At 50.4% G+C, this 25,973-nt stretch overlaps 11 protein-coding genes across 11 annotated transcripts; 7 read left to right on the top strand and 4 right to left on the bottom strand.

The window, feature by feature from the left end:
• Positions 1-847: 847 nt before the first annotated feature.
• On the bottom strand, positions 848-4,149 carry N7518_005290 (Ran GTPase-binding protein LOS1; the record flags this gene model as incomplete). The annotated part of the gene is made up of 3 exons (XM_057186217.1): positions 848-874; positions 953-3,994; positions 4,138-4,149. 3 exons carry the CDS (start codon positions 4,147-4,149, stop codon positions 848-850), a joined length of 3,081 nt encoding a protein of 1,026 aa, XP_057042987.1.
• Positions 4,150-4,567: 418 nt separating this feature from the next.
• On the bottom strand, positions 4,568-6,367 carry N7518_005289 (xylulokinase; the record flags this gene model as incomplete). Its single annotated transcript, XM_057186216.1, has 2 exons — positions 4,568-5,803; positions 5,867-6,367. The coding sequence occupies 2 exons, from the start codon at positions 6,365-6,367 to the stop codon at positions 4,568-4,570; spliced, it is 1,737 nt and encodes a 578-aa protein (XP_057042986.1).
• A 496-nt stretch (positions 6,368-6,863) lies between these two features.
• N7518_005288 (cation diffusion facilitator family transporter) lies at positions 6,864-8,042 on the bottom strand (the record flags this gene model as incomplete). The annotated part of the gene is made up of 2 exons (XM_057186215.1): positions 6,864-7,441; positions 7,505-8,042. The coding sequence occupies 2 exons, from the start codon at positions 8,040-8,042 to the stop codon at positions 6,864-6,866; spliced, it is 1,116 nt and encodes a 371-aa protein (XP_057042985.1).
• Positions 8,043-8,631: 589 nt separating this feature from the next.
• On the top strand, positions 8,632-9,771 carry N7518_005287 (putative SIR2 family histone deacetylase; the record flags this gene model as incomplete). Its single annotated transcript, XM_057186214.1, has 1 exon — positions 8,632-9,771. The coding sequence occupies one exon, from the start codon at positions 8,632-8,634 to the stop codon at positions 9,769-9,771; it is 1,140 nt and encodes a 379-aa protein (XP_057042984.1).
• Positions 9,772-9,905: 134 nt separating this feature from the next.
• N7518_005286 (cyclin-dependent serine/threonine-protein kinase phoA) lies at positions 9,906-11,220 on the top strand (the record flags this gene model as incomplete). The annotated part of the gene is made up of 3 exons (XM_057186213.1): positions 9,906-10,127; positions 10,192-10,215; positions 10,315-11,220. 3 exons carry the CDS (start codon positions 9,906-9,908, stop codon positions 11,218-11,220), a joined length of 1,152 nt encoding a protein of 383 aa, XP_057042983.1.
• Positions 11,221-13,083: 1,863 nt separating this feature from the next.
• N7518_005285 (putative cAMP receptor-like protein) lies at positions 13,084-13,887 on the top strand (the record flags this gene model as incomplete). Its single annotated transcript, XM_057186212.1, has 1 exon — positions 13,084-13,887. The coding sequence occupies one exon, from the start codon at positions 13,084-13,086 to the stop codon at positions 13,885-13,887; it is 804 nt and encodes a 267-aa protein (XP_057042982.1).
• A 659-nt stretch (positions 13,888-14,546) lies between these two features.
• Positions 14,547-15,319, top strand: N7518_005284 (PMF1/NNF1 family protein; the record flags this gene model as incomplete). The annotated part of the gene is made up of 2 exons (XM_057186211.1): positions 14,547-14,929; positions 15,025-15,319. 2 exons carry the CDS (start codon positions 14,547-14,549, stop codon positions 15,317-15,319), a joined length of 678 nt encoding a protein of 225 aa, XP_057042981.1.
• Positions 15,320-15,350: 31 nt separating this feature from the next.
• Positions 15,351-17,083, bottom strand: N7518_005283 (uncharacterized protein; the record flags this gene model as incomplete). Its single annotated transcript, XM_057186210.1, has 4 exons — positions 15,351-16,614; positions 16,715-16,856; positions 16,918-16,948; positions 17,021-17,083. The coding sequence occupies 4 exons, from the start codon at positions 17,081-17,083 to the stop codon at positions 15,351-15,353; spliced, it is 1,500 nt and encodes a 499-aa protein (XP_057042980.1).
• Positions 17,084-18,219: 1,136 nt separating this feature from the next.
• On the top strand, positions 18,220-18,667 carry N7518_005282 (uncharacterized protein; the record flags this gene model as incomplete). The annotated part of the gene is made up of 2 exons (XM_057186209.1): positions 18,220-18,270; positions 18,365-18,667. The coding sequence occupies 2 exons, from the start codon at positions 18,220-18,222 to the stop codon at positions 18,665-18,667; spliced, it is 354 nt and encodes a 117-aa protein (XP_057042979.1).
• A 1,025-nt stretch (positions 18,668-19,692) lies between these two features.
• Positions 19,693-21,333, top strand: N7518_005281 (NTF2 and RRM domain protein; the record flags this gene model as incomplete). Its single annotated transcript, XM_057186208.1, has 2 exons — positions 19,693-20,013; positions 20,074-21,333. The coding sequence occupies 2 exons, from the start codon at positions 19,693-19,695 to the stop codon at positions 21,331-21,333; spliced, it is 1,581 nt and encodes a 526-aa protein (XP_057042978.1).
• A 1,279-nt stretch (positions 21,334-22,612) lies between these two features.
• Positions 22,613-24,788, top strand: hsp90 (chaperone Hsp90; the record flags this gene model as incomplete). The annotated part of the gene is made up of 2 exons (XM_057186207.1): positions 22,613-22,870; positions 22,953-24,788. 2 exons carry the CDS (start codon positions 22,613-22,615, stop codon positions 24,786-24,788), a joined length of 2,094 nt encoding a protein of 697 aa, XP_057042977.1.
• Positions 24,789-25,973: the final 1,185 nt, after the last annotated feature.

Genomic DNA, 25,973 nt, shown 5'->3' with positions numbered 1-25,973 from the left:
TGCGTCTCAGATACAGCATAGAGCTACTAGCCTCGTGGATATGTCTGCCTTGTATAACAAGAGACTGGCCCTAGATCGCCATCCGTTTATATTGTGGCTTACCCTAGGGTTACATTTCTTAATAGGCAGCACATTTTCTGAGTATATCATACTTTTTGGCCCCCAGGGTAGTAGGTAGAACCAAAAGAAGGGTCACATCGTGGGGAGTAGCAGGATTGTAGCGGATATGACCGAATAGTGACTTGTCTTCAAGGTTGGAAACAGATCAGATTACTATATTGTACGTAGCAAACCATTCTAAGCTTCTTGTAGTCAATACTCTGTTGACCTTATTGAGGCAACTCTACCACTTCATTTCATGATCTACCTACTCCAGTTCACACCATTAAAGTTGAAAGAGATTCAACACAAGACACGAGAAAAATAAGCCCATTTCGGTCTTATCCTATAAAGCCGACAAGAGAGAGGGGGGGCAGATAAAAAGGATACGCCGTGGAGTGGTTGTCGGGGGATACAAATGAACACCACAATGCGAATGCACCATGAGCAAAAGAGATCAATGAAAAGCAAGAAGCAAGCTATATACTCGGAACTTTTGAAAATCAGGTGAATTCTTTTTGTTCTTTCTGATTTGCCCCCGAGAGTTTGATCCAGCACTATTCTTGGGGTTCAAGTTGGGCAAGTATGGTATCGGGATCGGGATGCTTGGATGGGATGATGTAGATGGTATAGAAGATCGAAGTCACAGGGCGACATGAGGACAGACGTCACCTCGTCGCGTCAAAACGTAAATATGGAAAATGGATGGGGGAATCTAGAAAGCAGATAGAGAGGAGAAAAGGAAACTTCATGCGCTCAATCGTTGGATGAATGACTGTTGGCAGTTTCATATGAATTAGTTATATGCCACCTAGATCGAAAGCGTTGGGAGTATTAAGGCATTAGCACATACCGGGAAGAATTGCCGGAACCCTTTCACGTCCAGCTGGTTCATAGCGGTCAGGAACTCTTCGATGAGGTCGGCCCCCATGCCCATGCCGGGCAATTCCTGGCTGCGCAAGTATTCCGCATATTCCATGCCTGTCTTGGAGTAGATAGTGCGTTGCAAAGCGCCGGCCTCGGCAAGGACCTGCTTAGCTTGTGCATCTTTGGAGTTGAAGGATGGTGTCGTGGGCAGTGCCCAGCACAAAGGCGAGAACCGGGTGATCATGAATCCACCAAAGCCGGGGAGTGCGGCTTGGGCAGGCGCGGTGCCATTGGCAGGGGTAGGGGCAATATCAGGTCCGCCCCAGCAGCTTGCCATACGGCCCAAGACAGAGAACGCCATCTTGGCGGTTGTAAAATCGTCGATATCTTTCGCGAAGTGTTCGATGGTGGTGATCACGGTCTCGAAGATGGGCTGGTTCCTTTCGCTTATGATTACAGTTCCCAAATCATTGTTCAGTACAGCCAGCAAGAAGTTCAGGTACTCTCGCTTCAACTCGGCAAGCTGGATCTCGTCATCAGTGCCGGTTGTCGGATCGGCAATGCCAGAGAAGACTCTCTGCAAGAAGGGAGTCAGAAGAGTGTCGAGGATACTATATATCTCACCCTTGAATCCAAAGATGACCTGATCTAAAAGGCGGAGGAACAGGGCCATCTCGTCTCGTGACGAAGTCTGAGTCAAGAGTCCATCGATCCATCGGGGCAGTTGAGGGAGAATCTGCGCGCCCAGAACACCAATGAGCCGCGAGAACGCAAAGCGAGCAGCAGTTCGGATATTGAATGAAGAACTGAGAGACTCAAGCGCAACCAAGGTCGCTTCAGCAACCTGGGCGAAAGCCGCCGAGACCTCAGGCACCGGCAGAGCAGCGGGTGAGCTGGTACCAGGCTGCCAATCCGAGTAACCACGGGCGAGGGTTCCTAGGGCCATGATATCGTGGTGAATCTGCAGCAAAGCACGTTCGTCATTGGCCTTGGCCGCTTCGAGGTTACGTTCCATATCGTTGAAGACAGGGTTCATTACCGACTGGGCGTAGAGAACCTGCTTATCTGCGCTGACACTAGGGGTCGAGGAAATGATTCCAACTGACTCGAAAAGGTACAGCTGACTATTGAACACGGCGTCCGCGGAGCCCTCGTGGTCCTCGGAAGACATCTCATCAGCGTCATCGCCCTCTGAAGGCACCTCGGCCTGGATAACCAACAAGTCACTCAATGCCTCCACAACAGTTTGTGCTACGTTCCCAATTTGGCTGCGCAGCTGTCTAGCTAACCGCTGGAACAGATACCACGAACGAGTCTTGACTTTTCGAACAGGGTGGTGCACAAGCTGGAGGAAGCTCTCCAGAACTCCGGGGATGAGATGAGTATGGTGAGTGAAGAATGAGCTATAGCGAACACATATCTCCATGTATTGAAGTTGGGTCGCCGGGTGGGTGAATGATCGGATATCGGACTCTACCATCGCAAGCATCATCTCGATGAGACGGTTCGCAGCCATGTTAGTAGGGGCGCCCTTCAAGTAGAGACTGCCACCCCTGACGGCCAGATCGCCAAACAAGAACATCTCGTGCAAAGCGAGATCTAGGTCACGCCAGTCGAGCTGCCCACCGGATGCCCGCAGTTTTTGGAAAGTTGTTCCTACCACCTCTGAGATCGCATCGATGAAAAGCTGCTCATCAGCCGATGCGATGATTTGCTGCAAAACACCTAGTCTTTTGCGCAGGTCTTGGAACTCTGCCTCATCTGTCTGCTCGTCCTCCTCGCCCCAGTTGGAGGTCTCGTCGTACCGCATTTTTGCAATGATTGCCTTCAAAATCGGAAGCAGGATGGACTTGTTTCGCTGCTCGAAGGATGGGTTCGCCTTTGCCAGTTTCCGGACGTAGGTGAGCATATCGTTGACGCAAGGAATAACAGTCGAACAGACTTCGTCGTACTCGTCTGAGAAGAATCGCAGAATGTGAGGCAGGAAGACCTGCAGAAGGTTTTCTGCCTGCTCCTTGACGGGACCAGCATCATTATCCAATACCCGCACAATATCCACGACTGTGTTGTTGACAAGCTTGGCAACCGTCTCTGCCAAATCAGTATCGTACTTGGATGTGAATCGGCTCTCCCGTAGTGGAGGGCTGTTAGACAGTTGCGTGATGATGGAGTCGAGGTTCAAGAAAGCGATCATCTCAATTTTGTCTGAAGGTTTCATCTTCTTGCCAATGATTTCGGTGAAGACGTCCACGGCCGCATCACGCACCCGCTGTTCTCCCTCCCGAAGCTCCTGTTTCTCGGCCCGTCCAAGCTGCTGGAACAGCAGGTCTAACATGGTTTGGTTCACGACAAGACCAATATCGATCCAGCTGACCCAGCTACCAACCGCCTTCAAGCACATCTCGACAATCACATCATCACCTTCCCGCCAGACCGCCAAAATCTCCTGCCAGGAGTTGGCAATTTTCTGCATGTCCCGCTCACGGATCAGGTCCTTCAGCGCATTCGCCTTATCCTGTTCCCCGCGGGATCTAGAGACCAGCACATCGCCAATCTCCTCGTGAATTGAACTCAGCACACGCAGGTAAAAAACAACGCCGATTTGGTTATCCCGGCCCGCGGATTTGTTGGTCAGGCTCAGTAGATCGTCAATACAAGTCTCCCAGCCGTTCGCATAGAGGGAGGAGAAGAGGAAAGTAACGGTCTGTGCAATTTTATTCTGGATGTAAGGAGGATCGGGGGTGGCAGTGGCCTCCGGGCCGTAGACCTGGCGAATGTAGGCTAGCACACTATCTCGAACGACACCGAGCGAGGCCGGATCGATCAAACCGACCTGGGCAGCACTATTGACAATCTCCAGACTGACATGCCGTACGACTTCGGGCTGTTGTGGGGTTTTGGTGAAGAGAGAGAGGCAAACCTGCCATCCGGAGGGGTCAGAGCGGAGTTGGTTGAGGTATTCGTAAGCTTGCGATTTTAGGGCTGGGTCGGAGGATGGATTCCAGGCGATCTCAATTGCATTTGCTACCTGGGATGTGTCAATGATCTTGTGTCTTGAGTTGAGGGAAAGGTATCGGAGAAGTTGTTTGAAACGGCGGGGGAGGGGCGGTGTTGGGGTATTGGAATTTTTTTTTGGTTTTTGAGGGCGCTCAACAAAATTGGGAGACTCACCTGTTCTTCCATCTTCCAGTCTCCCTTCAAGGTGTGGAAAGGAGAGAGGGAAATCAAAACGTAGGGGAGGTGTGTGTTGTTTTAAAAATTGTTTTCGGTGGAGGAGATATCACCTGCAGACATTCAAACTGGATATCGTAATCGGTCCCGTGCACCAAGTTCCGCCTTCGCTTGCCAAGAGAGTGGCAGGTCTTCAAATCCAATGTCCAACGTATTTCGAGTAGAGATATGGAGATTTTGATTGAAATATGATGTTCTTGGTGTTTTCCTAAATAGGGCAAGGGGCTTGCACTAAGTTGTTTTTGGGCCGGAGCTTTGTTGTTAGAAAATCGTACTATATGTACTATTTCCCTTGCTATCTGAGGCTTGAAAATAGCTAAACTGATGCTAAATGAATTATACTCCGATTTTTTTTATGTCTATATTAGCTTCAATTTGCACCTGCATTGGCCTTGTCAGCCTCTTGCTGCAAAACCTGCTTTTCCATCTGCGCAAAGCCCTCGACGGCCTGACCGTACTGTTCAAACAACCCCTTTTGATACCCATCCGCAATTTTCTCAATGAAATCATCCTCGTTCCATCGCTGCCCGATCAGGCTCTCAAATGTTTGACCGGGCTCTCGCTCGATACCCCAAACAGCCTTGTATGCGGCACCCAGGGCGCAGGCATTGTCGCCAACATCAAGCGAATATACACCCTCAACACCGCCGAGAATCTCGCCAGCAATTTTGGCAATTGCCTTATTCTTAGATCCTCCACCAACGAGATAAACTCGGCGTGGCTGTGAGGGAATTCCACCTCCTGGGCTCTGGGTAAGCTCTCGAGACCGCAAGCGCAGTGAAAGAAACTGGCTCTCGACGATGGCGCGGGCTTCGTCCTGCGGTGAGTTCCATCCATCGGTCGTCTCTTGTAGAACTCCGGTGTTGGCATCGTATGTAAAACGCCATTGGCCCTTACGGATGTTCGGGACAATCTCGTGTCGCGGGAAGAACAGGCCCATCTTCATCAGGCCCGCTGGGCTCCGTTGGCCCAATGGGGGAGTCTGCAGCGCAACCTTGTCAAAGTTGGCCCATGGTTGGGCAGGGGTATCCTTCAGGCTTTCATTGATAGCGTCCCGGACGTGCTCACGGGCCAGGCCACCGTTCTTATAGCACAGCATGAACATGTACAAGCCAGGTGTAGTAGGGTGGTTGAAGAAGTGGGTGGCCGGATCTGGTTTATAGCTGGGGGTGGACATGAGGAAGGTAGTAGATGTGCCGAGCGAAACCATTGCATCTGATGGCAGTAGGGGCAGCGCAAGAATGGTCGCCGGGTTATCACCAGTTGCTGGAATAACCGTACAATCGGGACTAAAGCCGAAACGCTCCACGAAATATGGATGGACCGGGCCCAGGTGCAGGCCTCCATCTTCCGGCACCTGGCCGAGCTTCTTTTTGAGATCATCGCCTCCAAAAACACCCGAGCACAGCTGAATCAGGCGCTCGTCGTACTCCCCTTTCTGAATGTTCCACAAATTCATCCCGCACACGTCGGAGATATCGAATGGGGCTACATGGCCTAGGAAAAGGGATGCCAAGAAAGATGACACCAATGAGATTCTCGAGGTCTTCTCATAAATCTCGGGGTATTTCCGTGTGAAGCGGAGGATTTGAGGACCTGTGAATCTCTAACGACAGTGTCAGCACGCTTGCCCCGCCTATACTTAAAAGACTGCGAATGCTTCTCTTACATGGTGCGCTTTGCTTCCGGTGGCTTGTGCCAAATCTTCGGGCTTGCCGAGAGCTGCATCAAACTCATCACATTCTTTCTGGGTGCTCGAGTCTTGCCAATTGGGACTGTATGGGTGGGAGAAAGCGCCTTCCAGCTGTGTCTCCAGGGACTTGCTAGAATCTAGATTGCGGAGAAGCGACTCCGCATTATGACCCCAGTATACACTTCCGTGCTGCTGTCCTGCACCACTAATTCCTTGCACACGGCGGAAATCGAGCCCCTGCTTGCGCAGACTTTCTAGTACGCCGTCCAATGCCTGCAGCCACAAAGCGACCGGGGCAAACACCTCATGTTCGGCTTCATTGGTCAGAACGCCTTTTTTGATCGGGAACCCTTGCGAGTCGGCATCGAAGTCAAATTTGGCAACGTGGACCACTTTAAGATCGGAGTTGACAACTAATCCTTTCAATTGCTGCGTTGAGAGATCGAATCCAATGTAGAGGGGGCCATCGGACGCCATGGCCGAAGAGATACAATACCAGGCGATAGAGTGACAGGAAAGATAAAGTGAGATTCTTCCAGATTTAGGCGAAGATATGTAATGTAATTCAATGATCAAGGGATGAATCCGGGAAAAGAAGCGTAGGTGGGATGGACCGATGATGTAAAAGGACTATAACCGGTCCCGGTGGACTTTATGCATCCTCTTATGTCTTTGATAACCACGGGGTACAGCGGACAATTGAAAAGTGGCAAGTGAGCACCGAGAGCCAATTAGGGCAGATTGATGGGTTCTCCAGGAATGTCAAGTCCAGCCCGAGCAGGTTTTGCCGGGTAAATAGCTCTTTTGAGCTGTTGCTCTGCTAAATTCTCGGTAGAATAGAACTACCCCACTATACTATACTATATACTATATACTATATACTCCGTACTCTGTTATGTATTATGAACTTGTTCTATATTGAATTTATAGACATAGATCCCGCATCCAAGGGTATCATTGCAGAATTACATCCCTATTGCCGCTTCCGGGTATCTTGGAGTGCCTCTGGGTCACCACTAACATCTTGTGCAACAAACTCATCCGAGAACGTGAGGTCCTGATGTTCCGCAGGAATAAAGCGGACCTTGATGCGCTTCACGCCACGAACTCCAGATCCAACGGCGTGGCGAACGACCTCTTCGATGTGTTGTGACCGACTAATAGGCCAGGCCCCCGGCACAGCCAACTCAATGTCCATTAGGTAATTTTGGCCGGATTTCAGGCCCTGCACATCACGAACAATCACCTCGTGTCCATCCTGGATATCCTTCAATGCCAGGGAGGCAGCATCCTCCACGGAGTGTCGGACTTCCTCATCAACCGTAGTATCCGCCAACTCTAAAAGGGAGGTACATGTGTTGCCCCAACCGGCTTTGATGACCATCAAGGAGATCAGGACCCCGCCAACTGGATCCAGCCAGGTGGCGTCTTGGAAGACATAGCTTCCTCCGATTGTGACAAGGGCGACGATACTCGTTAGGGAGTCGACGCGGTGGTGAACGGCGTTAGATGCAAGCACGGAGGACTTGCGCTCTTTGGCAACCTTCATGGCTAGAATAAAGTTAGTCACCTGATGGATAATAAACATTCAAACCCCTATATCGCTTTACTTACTAGCACGGTAAAGCCACTCCTTGACCACAATCGAGCCTCCTGCGATCCACGCTGCGTGGATGCTAGGACCGATTGGCCCATGACTGTGCGAATGACCATGTCCCAAAATCCCGGAGTGAGCTACTGTTTCAGCCACCTCGGGGTAGAAATGAGCTAGTAGGACCTGTCCCGCGTTGAGACCCATGAACACTCCTCCGCAGAGCAGGAGCCCACTAACTCCTAGCGCACCGATGCTCTCGATTTTTCCATATCCATTGGGGAATCGTTCGCTCGGGGGCTTCAGAGACCAAGCGACAGTTCCCAGCGTCAAGAAGTCGGAGACAAGATCGGTGAGCGCGTGGTATGCGTCGGCGATGAGGGATTGAGAGTGAAAGACATAACCGCCAACGAATTTTCCAATGGCCATACACAGATTAGCAACGAGACCAATCCGTGTGATGCGAACACCAGCGTCGCGTTTGTTTGTTGAAGTGAGGTAGGTATTGTCGTGGTGGTGACCGGGGCCGTGGCTATGGCCATGATCCCTAGTTTGTGTCATAGCGAGAGATGTTGCCGCTCGTGGGATGGAACGAGGTCTGGAGTGAAAAATAAAGGAAGAAGCGTCTTTTAAAAAAGGAGTGGAAGTAAGTATACGCCGTTGGGCAGTAAGTGATCTGAGACTGGAGATCCGTAAGTGGAGAGGGCGAAGCCTGAGCCTGCATAGGGGCTGCGTCAGTGGCATCGCGTCGAAGGCACGCGAGCACAAAGGATTGGACAGAGTGTTCTTTTCAGGGGTCTTTGTGTAGTAAAGACAGGGATTTCCGTACAAGTTACATCTAATCCGCCTGAAAGATGAGTTTGCCCAGGTGTAAGTGGGATGTTCATGTCATCCGGCTATTCCCTGGAATTTTCCGTTTCCAATCCAATCTGCACGTTTGCATTTCTCCCCATGACCATCTCCATGACTCCTATTGATCCCCTCAAACCGGACTACCAACCCGGAGCCTATCAGATTCCTTATTTATCCTTCAGATTACTTTAATATAATCTTTGACGATACCTTCGTGTCCGCCAAGCAACTACGCCATTGTTGGAGAACCTCCACTCCCCGTTCCGCCAAGACATCGGTGAACATATGATGGTCTTCAATGACGACGCCTGCTATTAGGATCCCTTTCACGGGACCATTGCCGCCTGCTATAATAACACCTCGGGCTGCAACGACACTTGCAGGCGCAATTGATGCTATCAACACTTTCTTCACTGCGCCACCGTCCTTTAATCTCCGCGGCGTCGATGTGGGGAGACATTCCCAGACGGTACTGCTGACTGGCGCAGGTATCTCGGTCGCGTCTGGTCTGTCAGATTATCGAGGCGACCAAGGTACCTACCGGCGAAACAAATCTTACCGTCCGATTTACTACCACGAGTTCATCTCCCACCATGAGTCACGCAAGCGGTATTGGGCGCGCAGCTTCGTTGGCTGGCCCGGGCTTCTGAAAGCAAAGCCGAACTCGACTCATTGGGCGATTAAAGGTCTCGGTGAGAAAGGGTACATCAGTTCCGTTGTAACGCAGAATGTCGACTCGTTTCATTCCCTCGCGCATCCCGAACTGCCTACCCTCGAACTACACGGATACTTGCGATCGGTCGTCTGCGTTAGCTGTCAAAACCAACTTCCCCGCGCCGACTTTCAAGCGTCGCTGGAGAAACTTAATCCAGCTTGGGCGGAGTTTTTGGCTCGTATGGTTGCAGAGGGTGCGCTCGATACCGATAATCCGGAAGAGCAACGGCGGAAAGGCTTGAAGCTCAACCCGGATGGCGACGTTGACCTCGCTGAAGCGCCATATTCTACTTTCCGTTATCCTCCATGTCCGACATGCTTGGAGAATCCTCCCACGCTGCACGATGGCACAAAGGCGATTGTAGAGGTAGAGAGTGACGGGGCATTATCGGCGACTTCAAACGCCGGCATTTTGAAACCGGCAGTGATCATGTTTGGTGAAAATATCGATCCACTGGTGAAGACAGCGGCTGAAGAAGCGATCGACGATGCTGGGCGGCTACTCATCTTAGGTAGCAGCCTGGCGACTTTCTCGGCGTGGCGCCTAGTGGAACGAGCACACAAACGAGGCATGCCGATTGGTATTGTCAACGTTGGTGGCGTGAGGAATGAAGCCCTGCTTTTTGGAAATCTTGGACATGAACCTACTCCTCATGTCCGGTGTAGCCATCCATGCCAGTCAGTCCTTCCGACCGTTGTATCCCAACTTCCAGCCAATTTATAGATTTAGAACATAAGAAGAGGACATTCTAAAATCAAATTATAAACAATACACCACTTATAGCAACAATAAAAATTAAAATCAGTGTAGAAATAATAAGCGCCTGCCAACTCAGGCCAAAAGAAAAAGGGCCAACTATGACAAGTCCCGGGCCGCTCAGCGCGGGGCCTCCTCCCTCACGTCTCAGCATGGAGCACTTCAGGGATCCTGCCCACCCTTTAAAGATCGCCTCAAATCTGGTATCCCCTGGTCACTTTCTCTTCCATTCTAAACCCAAACCATCGGGGCCACCGGCTTCCAAAGTTCCACAGAAAATGGACAAGACTCAGCAGCCCAGTTCCTTCCAGCAGCTGGAAAAGGTATGCCTTTCCCCTCATTATCGGGTCTAGAATCTTCATTAACGAGTATTCGTCTTATTTCTAGCTCGGTGAAGGCACTTATGCTACCGTACGTCTCAATCTCTCTCGATCTCTCTCCCCCCTCATCCCCCCGGGCTCCTAGCCTGATCGCCTCTTCCCCGCTCACCGCTGATGCAGAATACTACAGGTCTTTAAAGGGCGCAATCGCCAAACCGGTGAAATGGTAGCGCTGAAGGAAATCCACTTGGATTCGGAGGAGGGAACGCCGTCAACCGCAATCCGTGAGATCTCGCTCATGAAGGAGCTGAAGCATGAGAGTATTGTCTCGCTCTACGATGTCATCCACACGGAAAACAAACTCATGCTTGTTTTTGAGTTCATGGACAGAGATTTGAAGAGATATATGGACACTCGCGGTGATCGTGGACAGCTGGATCCTGCCACGGTCAAATCTTTCATGCACCAACTACTCAAGGGCATCGCTTTTTGTCATGACAACCGAGTCCTCCACCGCGATCTGAAGCCACAGAACCTCCTAATCAACAAGAAGGGTCAGCTCAAGCTGGGTGACTTTGGACTTGCCCGCGCATTCGGCATCCCGGTTAATACCTTCTCCAACGAAGTAGTCACTCTGTGGTACCGCGCACCGGACGTCCTCCTCGGAAGTCGCACCTACAACACCAGCATTGACATCTGGTCCGCTGGCTGCATCATGGCAGAGATGTACACGGGCCGTCCGCTTTTCCCCGGAACAACCAACGAGGATCAATTGGTCAAGATCTTCCGTCTGATGGGTACACCATCCGAACGTACATGGCCCGGCATCTCGCAGCTGCCAGAATACAAGTCCGACTTCCAAATCTACGCCACGCAGGATCTGTCGCTGATCATCCCTCAAATGGATGCTATCGGGATGGATCTGTTAAACCGTATGCTCCAACTCCGTCCGGAGATGCGCATCAGCGCCAACGAGGCTCTGAAGCACCCGTGGTTCCATGATTTGCCTCAGATCCAGGCTAAATTGCAGCAGCAACACCAGCAACAGCAGATGGCTGGATATGGAGGCATGATCCCCCCGCAGCCCGCTTATTAGCGGTCTAGCCTGCGCATGACGAGATGACGAGCTCGATTGGACAATTGGACATGGGAGAATTCGGCGTTATACCCGATGAAGGATATTTTTTGCGTCTCTTTTTTTCTTTTTTTTAAAACAACTTGATATTGCGGATTTTGGGCCAGTTTTGTCAAAGATGAGGAGTATATGGCCTAATTGGAGATGAATTGACTTCGGGGCACTGTTCTGTTGTCTTGATAATGTTCTGGAGCAGCGCTCCAGATTTTATCAACCTTCTGCCTGTCGTCTTCTAAATAGCAATAGCTATTCCTCGAGAAATGCATTCTGTCATCCACCCCCAAGCTGTATTTATTAACACACACAGCGAGACTTGTGCAACAAGCGCTTGGGCCTAGTTCAAATGTCCCCGCTGGAACTGCAATCCTCGGGAATATCTTGTCATTTTGCTGCAACTGGTTCTTTGTCCACCGGCCAAGGATTTTCGGGACGAGCGAGCTCATAGCTGCTGTACTGCGCTTTATTTTAAGTACCCAACCATAAGTACTTAAGAGCAACCCTTTCGGGCATTCCGTTGGCGTTTGAATTCCTTTATGCTTGCTTGTTCGGAGAAATCTTTCAAACATGCAGTCACCCGTCTTTCAATCTGGTCTTCTACAACGACTAATGAGCTGTGAGAACATCGGGGGGAAACAGTTGTGCTAGTGTCACACACGGGCGAACTGACTTTAGGATCTCACAAGGCCCCTCAAATATCGACCCCGTTGTAACCCTTGGCATATTCAGGTTACTTCACCCCTTCAAGCACTGTCGAACCCCAACAGCGGCGGGGACAAAGGCTGCAGGCCTAAACAATGACTCTAATCATTGGTGCAACCCCAAGGGCTATGCCTCCGAGGCTTTTCTATGCAAACCAGCACTCATCCCTTGTCCAATCTCCTATCTATTCCGTAAATCCTGGGAGATTGCACGTTGTGGTACCACCCACACTGGAATCGTTCGCATGTCCTTCCCTAGGAGTACCGGTTTGAGCCCTGGCCCATGCGGTGTTTGAAACGAGGAAAATATTTAAAAGATATCCTGCTTGGTTCTTACTCCGTTTCTTGGTAGTTGTTCGAACCTAATACTGTTAGGACCGCGTCCTTTGTTGCATGACTCGGCACCAGGTCATCTTCCTAGCTATAAGCCGAAAGAAATAACCAGAAATATCCTGATTGGCCTGGTCTTGCCTCATTTGTCATTTGCCTTTTTCCTTTGTTGCCCGTTGCGGATAATAAGCAGGTGGTATTGTGCTCTGGGCATATCTCCTCGAACCGTTTGCCTTCTGCTTCAAGGGTTAACCCAACCCGAAAATAAGTCCCCCGCTGGTAAATCTACGGTCATCTGCATCCTCGATTTGCCACAAGCTAACATGGTTTTGTTGAACCACGGGGATCTTCTCGGTTCATATCTGCAGTGGATATAACCTATAACCTTCAGGAGCTGGACGCCCTCCCCTTTTCGCGGCGACTAGGTCATAGACCATGTACCATGACGCTGTCAGAACAACAAATATTAGCCATCTCGGCTACAGAGCGTGTTTGCTCGACTATCTCCCTTGTTGGCACTTTCGTTATAGTCGCTACTTTTATTTGGTCCCCCTCGTTCCGTAAACCCATCAACCGCTTGGTGTTCTATGCGTCATGGGGTAACATGATGGCTAATATAGCCACCATCATATCGGCAGACGGAATTCATTCTGGGGTTGATAGTTCCCTGTGCCAGTTTCAAGGGTTTTTGATTCAATGGTTCGTATCAAATCGGTAACTAACACCGTTAGCAGATGGCCACTAATAAGCAAGGATACATAGGTTCATGCCCGCCGATGCACTATGGACCTTTGCAATGGCATGCAATGTTTACCTAACATTCTTCCGCAAATATGACTCCGAGCAACTACGTCGACTCGAATGGAAATATGTGCTTTGCTGTTACGGTGTTCCATTCGTCCCAGCCTTCGCATACTTCTTCATCCAGACCCAAGCTCGGGGCCGAATATATGGCTCCGCCCTCGTAAGCAGAACCCCAAAGTCCTCCCTTCTATCACCCCATGCTAATCCAATCATCCCTCGACAGCTCTGGTGCTGGATCTCTGTACAGTGGTCCTTCCTCCGCATCGCCATCTTCTACGGACCAGTCTGGCTCATTATCTCATTGACCTTCGCCATCTATCTACGAGCAGGGACGGTGATTTACCAGAAACGGCGCCAGCTTCGGAATCTCGGCGGCATTGACTCAGATCTTGTCCCAGAATCTCCCTTTGCTATGTTGACTGGCATTCAAGTTACCAGGGAGATTGCCTGTTTCACTCCAGAGCGCCGATCCTTGTCGGAGGGCAACGCGAGCGGGTTGCCGTCTAATGCGTTCAGAGCATACTCAGTCACGATCGAGGGCGGTAGTACAGCCAACACGCTTCAAAATTCGAGCTCAAAACCCGATTCCAGCCCTCTTCAACAGGATAATTTTGGCAAGACTGGGCGGCCGGATGGGGCAGACTCACAGCGGAGGTCGACGTCCACAGAAGCTAGTTCAGCAACGTGGGCATATACAAAATACGCTATGCTGTTCTTCATTGCATTGCTTGTTACATGGGTAGGTCTAATTGAAGCCGGTTATAATCTAAAAACTGCTGTCGGTTCTTTGTGTTGATTGTTCGACACTGCAGGTCCCCTCAACGATAAACAGAGTCTATTCCCTGGCTCGTCCTAACGACTTTAGTTTTAGTCTGAACTATGCATCTAGCTTTGTCCTTCCCCTCCAGGGCTTTTGGAACAGCCTTATATACGTCTCTATCTCATGGCCCGCATTCAAATTACTTTGGTCTGACCTCCATAGCCGCGTATGCTCGTGGCGCATATCTCGTTCGGCGACGAATATACAATCTTTCCATCTACGGAAAGGCTCTCAAAGCCCGAGTCCTGCTCTTTTGGTGAAAGCCGAGAATGAGGAGAACAGACGCCGGAGTTGGCTGGGCCTAGATCCATTAAGTTAGGGCTAGGAGTTGGTCGGTAGCTGAATTTTCTTCCAAGTATACCATCTGCACTGCACTACTTTATAGAATGGATATAGTCGCATACTATGTAGCATTTCACAGAGTATGGAAATTAAAATTTTCCAAATACTATCGCTGTAACGTACGAAGCCACCAATTCAATCTATAGAAACACGTGACCGGCATGTCGCGTTGAACAGACCCCAGATCCAAATTCCTGGAGAAACGGCCTTCTGCACGCCAACCCTCGCCATACCCGCATGCTTTCCATTACTTCTCACTCTTCGACTCTACCCCGAAAGCAGAGATACCCACCATGGTCGAATCAAATTCCCACCAACCGCCCGCGGCGTCGCCATCCCCTCCCCCGCCAGCTCCAATCCCCCAATCCCCAGGCCCGCGCGCCTCACGTCTAAACCAAGTCTTCGAGCAGGCTCTAGCGCGTACACTCCGTGCCAATTCATATGCGAACTTTGCAGGCTGTTTTCCGACACCTGCGCGCCATGTTCCTGCTAGCTTGGAGGGTGTCTGGCGGCAACTGAACGCGAAGCTGGAAGCGAATGCAAAGGCTGAGTTTGATGATATTGTCGCGGAAAGGGACGCGGTGTCGCATTTGAATGAGCTTGATCGGCTTGTTGGGGATGCGAGAGCTAGGAGGGAGCAGGAGGGGGGAAATGCTGAGGGTCAAGAGAGAACAGTGTATGTTGAATGCATTCGGGCGTTTGGCCGTTTATTCGGACTATGTTTGTTTTGTGCTTTTTTGGTTCTGACTTCTAACTTTGTTTACTATACAGCGCGCATACACTCGGCGCTGAAGATCTGTACAGGGCGCACCTTACGCCTTATTTGCAAGAAGCGCAGTCGACCCTCAACGCCAGACTCGAGGCTACTCATGCGGAAAACGCGGAGCTTGCGCAGACTGTGCAGGCGCAGAGGCTGGAAATTGAGCGGCTATTGTCGCATCTTGGATTGGTTGTTTCGGATATTGAGGGTGCTGCTACAGCGGCCACGCAATTTAGCAGACAACATCACATTCGCCAGGACGCGATCCAGATGGATGAGGAGGCAAAAGCCCGCCCGGGTCTGTGAGCGTAATGCGAAAATTGTTTCTCTGTCCGCTTCATGATGAAATCAGGGCACTCAGTTCCCTGCCGTCGACCATACCGTCTTCCACCATATCCTGGGCCACGACTATCACCTGTTGGAGGTCCGTTGACTTGAGCTGCTCGAGCTTCGTATTCTGGCCTTCGATCGCCGCAGCAATCGCCTCCTTACACGTTCCATCGCGTTCTTCCTCGGCCGCTCCGTCGCGGCGAGCTAGAGCTATTGCTCCGCGATAGTACGTCTGAGCGTTGCGCAGAAGCATAGCTCCGTTCTGCTTCGCCATGGTGTGGTTCCAGGGTGCTCGACCAAGACGCCATCTGTGCATCTCCACGTCTCCGCGGCCAAGGTGAATCTTGGATAGGTTGTCGGCATCCGGGAGCTTGGTAGCAGCCGTCAATGCGTCCAAAGCGGTTGAAAGCGACTTCCAACGCAATGCTACCGCGTTCTCAAAAATCTCGTCATCCTCTGGTGGGGGGATATCCGAAAGTGCCTGGTTCAGCGATGTGAGCGCATCTGCTTTGCTACACAGTCCATCGGGGTCCGCTGATACATCCAGCTCTGGACCGAAAACCTGTCCGACCTCTTGCTGGTAGGTTTGGATATCGGTATGTCCGCCTCGGTAGAGCAAATCGTTCAAGGCACAGATGAACTTGGCCCGCGCCAAGGCCGCCTCGTACTGTCTGTCCGAACCTTCGGCATAAGCAGGCAGTCGCGACTGCACCAGCTCCGACGAGTACTCTTGCACCCAACCAACACCGCCCGCACTGGGGTTAGAAGTCAACAGGTTGCACAGAGTAGTCAAAGTCTCCAGCTGCGCCACCGCCGTGTCCACTAGCGTATTCTTCGTGACGGGCTCCACAATCATCGCCCACTGTTCTTGCTCCTCACCTGCGGACTCGGCTTTGGGCTGTCCCGCGGCCGGTGGTACAGCCTCCGGCTCCGGTGGCACATCCCCGGATTCCATCATTTCGATCTCCTCTTGCATTTCCGTGTATTTCATCTCCTGTACCATTAGACACCGCTGGAACAGCTCAATTGCCTCTTGCAAATAGGTGCCTGCCTGCATCTGCTGCTCCTCGTCGGGATGCTTCAGGTTAGATATTAACTCCGCTAAGCTGGTCAGCACCTGGCCCGAATTGAACAACACGTCAGCATTGTCCTGCTCCAGGGCCAACGCATCCCGGTGTGACTGCAGTGCAACCTGCAAGATCTCTCCCTGTGGTGCTGGCAACTGGGCCGCTAATTTGGGGTGCTGGGTGATTTCATATTGGACTCGTGCTCTAGGTGGTGTGTTAGTAAAGGTAAACTCAAACCAATATTCTTCGATCATGGATGAGATTTGAAAAATGCAAAATGCAAAATAATGGCTTGTTTACATACTTGTTGTAAGCTAAATCAAATGTGCCGGGATGTTTTTGTAGTCCTTCGTCATAGTTGGTGATGGCCCGCATAAAGAAGCGCATAGACTTGGCCGCATCTCCGGCCCGCCATTTCTCGCCGGCTTCTTCTAGCTCGACGCCGGCTGGAGAATAGTTAAGTTTTGACCGTCGATATTATTGGCTTATTGGGGTTCAGATACACACCTGCGAGAAAATCATCTGCGGTCACAGGTACCTAAATCAAAATGTATGAGATCATGACCAAGCTGTTCTGTGTTTCTGTGCGGGATATATTGCTACTGCATACCTGTTTTGAGGCAGACTTCTTCTTCGACTTTGTCTCCCTGAGAAAGGATTTTGGCTTGGCCATTTCTGCGGGACGCTGTTGATTGAATTGAATGAGGATCGACAGAGATGGCTTTGCACCTTGAAATTGGAAGTAAATCCGGCAGAATCTGTGCGGTGTGTGATGGAGTATAACTGTATTCGTTGCTTTCACGTCAACTTCATGTAACAATTCTGATAGGTTTAAGATTCATTACTTGTTAATGTAGTAGTTCAAGACTTCTTTCAAGACTTCTCGAACTATAGACTCTCAAAGCATCCTGGTGCTCCGTGATCTGCATGGTTTGCCAAGATTAGATAGTTGGACTGTTGGGGTAAACGGGCTTGTTTCATCATTTTTTTTTTGGTTTTGAATGTGGTATTATAGTTACCTGTTGTAAAAGGGGCTCTGTTGGGTCTCTGTGTTGCCAGCTCTTTGTCTGTGTAAAATGGTACATACTATATACAGAGATAGAGACCAAGACGTTGCCCCTTGCTGTCAATACGACATATGTTATAGGAGATAGAAACTGGCAAGTAATCCAAGTCTTTCATTCTCATCTTATCATGATATCCTCATATTACAATATATGTTGTACAATACTAATCTCCATACGGAGTAAACAAAGTGTATATCACCAGAGTACTCCGTACCCGCCGAAATGATCGGCTCGCGTGGCCAGCACGTGGCAAAGATATTCCCGGTAAAGCTTTTAATTGACATCAGAGAAGGGAGATTGAATCCCGAGGTCATTTCTTATTTGTATAATCACATATCCACCTTGGAGTTTCATTGCAGACTCTTTACTGCACATCTTACGATTACGTCGATCTTTCCATAAAATCCCTTCCCCTTTTCCGCCACACATTTTATCTTTCCCCACCACTTAACCACTTTGACTCCACCCCGTCTTCTCCTTTCTGTGACTCTATTTCTACTCTTGCACTGCATTGGTACTTCTGCACCTGATTCCAACACATCCCCTTTGACGGAGTACCCGGATTGAGTATGTATCCCTTGGAAATTCAAGATCGCCCAGCCACTAGGAAATAATACACCCGCTAATAGCCCAATCCTGCAGTCTGCATTCCATTTCAGGCCTTCCTATACCTACCATTTGAAATCCCGCCCCTCTTTCGGCGCAAATCCTCCTCTTTATAACCGTATCATTCCCCCCAGAAATGGCCCGCCAACCCTCTCTCGACTCTGAGCGTCCCATCATGGCCCAATCGGTAGGAATCCCCTTCTCTTCCCCTCCACATACTCTGTCCGCTGTAGGGCCTTTGCTTTATTTATTGAGAACCCCGCAAGTCTAACCTGCTGCAGAACCGAAACTCAAAGCGATTCTCCACTGTCAGTGGAAGCCCCTCGCTGGCTGCCTCCGACAGCACTACCCTCAACGGCGACCCCAGAATCGCTGACATCTATCACCTCCATGACGGTTTCGGACGCCTCGAGAGCAAGCCTCTCAACAAGCAGCGATTTGTCCCCACGGAGGAGAAGTCGGACAACCTGAACAAACTCGCTCTCGGGGCTAAGGTCGAGCGCGCTCTGGGTCGGAGGATGACTAGCCAAGACGCTGTCATGCGCAAGCCTCTCTCCGAGAAGACTGAGGTGCGAAATGACTAGCCCTGATGGTGACGATACATTAGGAGACATAAGGCTTGCCATATGCTGTGTACGCTGCATAGTTGGCCATCTCTGATCGTTCGCTTGTGTCTTGTTCCTTATCTCTGCTTCTTTTTTTTTTCTTTCCTCGTCCCAACATCCGAGCCTCTATCGACGCGGCTCTTATGATTGCTGTTTCTTTTTTACAGTCACCCTTTCATGTCCTATCATACCCCTCTTTCTTTTTTTTCGGATCAGTTTGTGGCGTTTTGACTTGATGAGATGCGCATGATTTGAGTATCAACTCTCGGATCTGGCATTTTGTTTTCTCTTATTTTCCCTGTCTGACTGTCACGTATCTTGAGTCATCATGAAAACTTTCCTCGACCCCATCTATATGGATAGAAATCCCTAATAATATATCTTTGTATACTAAAGCTGTACTATGAATTCTGCCGGGCGGTGGCCACCCGCCAAGGCCACGCGAAACCCGCACGGAGTCGAAGAGAAGGAAGTTCTTTTCTTCGAAGGCAAATTCCCACAGCTTCATTCCATCTCGTTTTTTGTTTCCCATTCTCTACCTGACTCTCCACGCCTCACTGTTCATCTTCCTAGACCCACATTTTCTCGATCTCTCTCATCTTTCTCTCAAACCCTCCACATCTCCCTCTCCGCGCCATCAGAACCGAGAACTCTTTCTCACTTCACCTATACTTCCCGCTTTTCCGCAATCTCAAAGCGCCTCGACTTTTTTTGGTTCTTTACGTGGTTTCCTTCTATCCTCTTCAATTGCTTGCATTGGTGCTGGGTTTATTTCGCATCGTGAGTCCCGATCTCCCATGCCCAAGTCAAGACCTTGAAATTAATGAACATGCAGTCAAGCGAGGGAAACACGACAATTCCATTTTTAGAACGTTCATCGCTTTCTTCTTCATAAAAGAAGCCTTTCGGCCATTGTAGTCTCGACCTTCATTTTCGCCGCGCTCGGTTACTTTTGATCTTATTTTCCACCCGAAACCGAACATAAAACCCCTCAATTCAACGCCATGGCCGATATGACTCAGGTTCCTATCAATGGTAACTACCCTGCTCAGCACGGTTACCCTGAATCTTACAACCATGCATCTGTCACTATGAATACTGCTGCTAGCTTCCAGCCTGCGCAGTCCTCCACCCCGACTACCGTCACTCCCACCGACCAGCAGAAGAACGAGATTTCCAAGGATGAGGTGGGCTGGTACTTCGTCGAGCAGTTCTACACCACCATGAGCCGCAACCCCGACAAGCTTCACTTGTTCTACTCTCGCCGCTCTCAGCTGGTCTTCGGCACTGAGGCTGAGTCGGTTCCCGTCACCGTTGGTACCAAGGTGAGTTAGATTCCACTCCTCAATATGAATATCGCCTAACCACACACCCCACTCCCATAGGCCATCAACGAGAAGCTTAGCTCCTTGAAGTTCCAGGAGTGCAAAGTGCGCGTCCTGAATGTCGATTCTCAGGCGTCTTTCGACAACATCCTGGTCTCAGTCATTGGTGAGATCTCGAACAACTCCGAGCCGTCCCGCAAGTTCGTGCAGACTTTCGTCCTCGCCGAGCAGCCCAACGGCTACTATGTGCTTAACGATATCTTCCGGTACATGGCCGAAGAGCCAGAAGAAGAACCCGAGCAGCCCACCCCGGCTGCGCCTACTGCTGAAGCTCCTGAGGCTGTTGCCGAGGTTCCCGCTGAGGAGCACCAGGTGATTGATGAAGTAACTCTCTCAGACGTTGATGAGAAGCTTGAGGAGGTCGAGGCCAACGAGCAGGTTGAGGAGCCCAAGGAGGCCGCTCCTCAGACTAACGGTGTCCCCGCTGAGGAGGCAGCCCCAGCTGCGGTTCTTGTCGTCGAGGCTGAAAATCTGAACGACGAGGAGCCCGCCACCCCTGAGCCCTCTCCTATTGCCGAGAAGGGGGAGGTTCCTGAGAAGGAGACCTCAACCGCTCCCGCTGCTCCTAAGACCTGGGCTAGCATTGCGACTACCTCTTTCGCAGCTAAGGCCGCTGCTGCCGCCAAGGCTTCGGCTGCCCAGGCTGCTCCTGCTGCTCAGGTTACCCCTGCTGTTCCTACTGCTCCCAAGTCTGCTGCTCCCGCTGCTCAGACTGCCCCTACCGCTCAGCCCGCTGCTACCACCCCCGCCCCTGCGGAGGTTGCCCGTTCCCTGGAGGCCCCTTCCACCGAAGCCGGATGGCAGACGGCCGGCGATGGCCACAAGAAGTCGCAGCCCCGTGTTGAGGAGACCGTCCTCGCCTATATCAAGAACGTCAACGACAAGGTTGATGCCAGCCTGCTTAAGCAGACCCTGGCCCGTTTCGGCAAGCTGAAGTACTTCGATGTCAGCCGCCCCAAGAACTGTGCCTTTGTTGAATTCAACGAGCCTGCCGGTTATACCGCTGCCGTTGCTGCCAACCCCCACCAGATTGGCAGCGAGCAGATCCTCGTCGAGGAACGCCGCCCCCGTGGCAACGCCTACGGTAGCAACGCTTTCCCTGCCGGCCGTGGTGGTGGTGCGGGTCGTGGTCGCGGTGACCGCACCGGCAGCCAGGGCCGTGGTGGCTTCCAGCGTGAAGGCCGCGGCAGTTTCACTCCCCGTGGCCGCGGTGGCAACGTTGCCGCCAAAGGGCGCCCTAGCCAGCCCCAAGCTGCTTAAACACTCACTTTATGTGATTTTGATGATCCTCTACGTTCTTCTTCCCCGTCGGTGTCACGACTCTTGCATTCCTGTGAGGAATCCTTCCGGCGGATGATCTTCTCGGGATCTGTATACTCCGATTTTGATTCTCTTTTTTCTTTTGCCCCGTCTCTTCCTAATGACATGTGTTACGTGACTATTGCCTCCCCTTTTCTCCCGTCACAGTGCATATTAGCGGTTGGTTGGTCCGGGCTGGCTGGAAAAGTTGCGTCTATTTTCCTTCCCTCTGGGCACTTGTGTTTTAACCTCCTTTTTTTTTTTTTTTTTCTTTTTTTTTTTTGCTGGGATCGAGTCTCGTCTTTGACATTCATGATCCTCATTTTTTTCTGCACCATATTCCTTTCTTTCATTGTCTTCTGCCATGATCTGTTCCTTGCTCTTCTTTTGCAAAACGTTATATCGCATCTTTTTTTAACTAGCATAGCAAACTCCAGGGTCTTACGGTGGTGCGCCATACCGGTCTTTCTTGTATTTTGCTTCTTTTGATTTCTTTGGCTATGAGGGTCCGGTGATGTGTAAATGGGATATTCTAAGGGGGGGATTACAACTGTATCATGGAATGATGAGCCTATCAAATATGGATTAGAGAATAATGAATCTCCAAGTTGCTATATATCGAATTGCTATATCGAATGTACTGCCAAGATTGACTTCCGAGGACCTCCAGTGCTCTAACTAGTGCTTACCTAATGGTGAGATGACTCGATGAGTCGACGAGTCATCCGGGGAAGGTTCTAGAGTTCAGATGCACTCACAGCTCGGCTAAAAATATAGAGAAAAAGGAAGGTGAGAGCTGCAAACCGGGCAAGTTAGAGTAATTAGTCTAAACAAAGAAACAAAAGTGAAAAGCAGAAGAGTCTAGAATGACATCGAGAAAGCTGCAGGCGTTGCCTGAACGACATGGAAGTTGCTGGATCGCCGTAGAAACTCTCCACCAGATTTTTTTGGAAACACAAAAGGAACTGGCCCGCCTCTTCGACTCTTTTTCCTCATCTCTCCCCTTTGCTTTGGTTACTATCCCCCCCAGAGCTTCTTTCTAATTACTTTGCTTTCTTGTAAGATATAAATCCCCTTCCTGTTCTTCTCACCGTCACCGCTTCCTAACTTCACCTAACTTCACCCCCCCCCCAACCCCCACTGCTCGATCAGACTCTGCATCTGCATCTGCCTGGTCTTCAATTCCTATCAATTCATCATTTCTAACTCAACTTCTTTTTCAGAATCACAATCCGCCATCATGTCTGAGACCTTCGAGTTCCAGGCTGAGATCTCTCAGCTTCTCTCGCTGATCATTAACACCGTCTACTCTAACAAGGAAATTTTCCTTCGTGAGTTGATCTCCAATGCCTCCGATGCTCTCGACAAGATCCGCTACGAGGCTCTCTCCGACCCCTCTAAGCTCGATTCCAACAAGGATCTGCGCATCGACATCATCCCCGACTTGGTGAACAAGACCCTCACCATCCGGGATACCGGTATTGGTATGACCAAGGCTGTAAGTTTGTCCTCAGGGTTACCTGAAACCACTCTCCCTCCCTCTCTATTTGACCATCAATACTCATATTCATCTCTCATAGGATCTCATCAACAACCTTGGAACAATTGCCCGCTCCGGCACTAAGCAGTTCATGGAGGCTCTGTCCGCCGGTGCTGATATCTCCATGATCGGCCAGTTCGGTGTCGGTTTCTACTCTGCCTACCTGGTCGCTGACCGTGTCACCTTTGTGTCCAAGCACAACGATGACGAGCAGTACATCTGGGAGTCCGCCGCCGGTGGCACTTTCACCCTTAAGGAGGATACCGAGGGCGAGCAACTCGGCCGTGGTTCTAAGATTATCCTTCACTTGAAGGATGAGCAGCTGGACTACCTCAACGAGGCCCGCATTAAGGAGGTTGTCCGCAAGCACTCCGAGTTCATCTCCTACCCCATCTACCTTCACGTCCTTAAGGAGACCGAGACTGAGGTCCCCGATGAGGATGCCGAGGAGACCAAGGAGGAGGATGATGAGAAGAAGCCCAAGGTCGAGGAGGTCGATGATGAGGAGGAGAAAAAGGAGAAGAAGACCAAGACCATCAAGGAGTCCAAGGTCGAGGAGGAGGAGCTTAACAAGACCAAGCCCATCTGGACCCGCAACCCCGCTGATATCACCAATGAGGAATACGCCTCCTTCTACAAGTCCCTCTCCAACGACTGGGAGGACCACCTCGCTGTCAAGCACTTCTCCGTTGAGGGTCAGCTTGAGTTCCGCGCTATTCTCTTCGTTCCCAAGCGCGCTCCCTTCGACCTGTTCGAGACCAAGAAGACCAAGAACAACATCAAGCTCTATGTTCGCCGTGTCTTCATCACCGACGATTGCACAGACCTCATCCCCGAGTGGCTCAGCTTCATCCGGGGTGTCGTTGACTCCGAGGATCTTCCCCTCAACCTGTCCCGTGAGACTCTCCAGCAGAACAAGATCATGAAGGTCATCCGGAAGAACATCGTTAAGAAGACCCTTGAGCTGTTCGTCGAGATTTCCGAGGACCGTGAGATGTTCGACAAGTTCTACGCCGCCTTCAGCAAGAACATTAAGCTCGGTATCCACGAGGACGCCCAGAACCGCCCCATTCTGGCCAAGCTTCTGCGCTACCAGTCTACCAAGTCCGGCGATGAGATGACCTCCCTCGCAGACTACATCACTCGCATGCCCGAGCACCAGAAGAACATGTACTACATCACCGGCGAGTCCCTCAAGGCCGTTGCCAACTCTCCCTTCTTGGACACTCTCAAGCAGAAGAACTTCGAGGTTCTGTTCCTGGTTGACCCCATTGATGAGTACGCCTTCACCCAGCTGAAGGAGTACGATGGCAAGAAGCTCGTCGACATCACTAAGGACTTCGAGCTCGAGGAGACCGAGGAGGAGAAGACCGAGCGCGAGGCTGAGGAGAAGGAGTTCGAGGGTCTTGCCAAGGCCCTCAAGAACGTTCTCGGCGACAAGGTCGAGAAGGTTGTTGTCTCCTCCAAGCTGGTTGGCTCCCCTTGCGCCATCCGTACTGGCCAGTTCGGTTGGTCTGCCAACATGGAGCGTATCATGAAGGCCCAGGCCCTCCGCGACACCTCCATGTCCTCTTACATGTCTTCCAAGAAGACTTTCGAGATCTCCCCCAAGTCTCCCATTATCAAGGAGCTTAAGAAGAAGGTTGACGCCGATGGCGAGAACGACCGCACCGTCAAGTCCATCACCCAGCTGCTCTTCGAGACCTCCCTGCTGGTCTCCGGCTTCACCATCGAGGAGCCCGCCAGCTTCGCCGAGCGCATTCACAAGCTCGTCTCCCTTGGTCTGAACATCGACGAGGACGAGGCCGCTCCTGCTGCCGAGGTTGCTGCTCCCGCCGAGGCTACCGGCGAGAGCACCATGGAGGAGGTTGATTAGATCAATTCAGCCCCTTCTTGCGTTTTTGCTAATTTTTAAGTCTTACGGGAAATGGGAAATGGGATACGACCCTCTGTGATGTTTTTTATCTTTTCATTTTTATTAGTTCTACAATAAGAACTGGGATCTTTCTATTTTATGTTTGAGACGGTAACCTGTAAGGTAAACTGTAAGGTAGATTGTAGTGAAGTGTCTTTACTTCTGTCGAGCATTTCGTGGACATACAGCATACGAACTACACAATTGTCTATGGATCACCGTGATGTTTATATTTGTCTTGTTTGCTTGCTTACCATTTGCAAAGCGCCAGCTGCTTTTTCTAGGCCTTAATCCTTGAATTTGGCCTGGCAGAAGAGTAAGGATACGATAACTCACTATTTACACTGAATAAGGAGCTCCGTCTATATTAGCACTCAATGATAAATATAATACGGATTATTGTGTATTGTTCATTGTTCAGTGTAGCAGAAACTGGGCAAACAAATATGGATATTCAAGTCATCAGTCCTACTCTTACTCATTTAAAGCGAGAGAGAGCGCAACAATCCCCGAAGTTCGATCAGAACCCAATCGCCAGAACGCAATTATTCAAGTTATCATATATTAGTGTTATTCGACAAAACCAAAAGTAAAGAAAACCACCAGATTCCCCATCCAAGCCACCTTTAGCTATTTTCGTCAGTATCCTCTGGCCAACTCTCTAAAGTGGCTTCTATTTAGTTTCCTTGGACATAACAGCATTTCTTTCCAAGCGCGTTATTCTTCGTCCATCATAATAATCATAGACCATAGTGAAACGTTAACGTGGAGGCGCCAGTTTGTGACTAAATACCAAGCCCTTTTTAAATGGCTGGCGGATCGAAGCGAAGGGCATTATTTAGGTAGCGTTGGGTTGATCAAAAGTAGGCTTGAGTGAGATAGATCCAAGAAGTTATAGAAAGAAAAGGGAGAAAGAGGAGATAGTCTTCGTTAAAAAAGAAGTTATCATTTTAAGTACTCCGTATAGAAGTTCCGATCCTAATTTGTTATCGGCGTCTAATCGGGCTAAGTAGTTACATCCATGGATGTAATCATAGATGAATCACTTTCGATATCTTCGATGTACAACCTTCATCATGTCGGATTCCCTCCCTCTCACTGCCTATTCTAGTAGACCACAGCTTTACCGAGCAGAATAATCCTGCT

Source organism: Penicillium psychrosexuale (assembly GCF_028828465.1).
Source record: "Penicillium psychrosexuale strain IBT 29551 chromosome Unknown utg000003l, whole genome shotgun sequence".
Lineage (NCBI taxonomy): Eukaryota > Fungi > Ascomycota > Eurotiomycetes > Eurotiales > Aspergillaceae > Penicillium > Penicillium psychrosexuale.
This window is presented reverse-complemented; position numbering and strand designations above follow the sequence as displayed.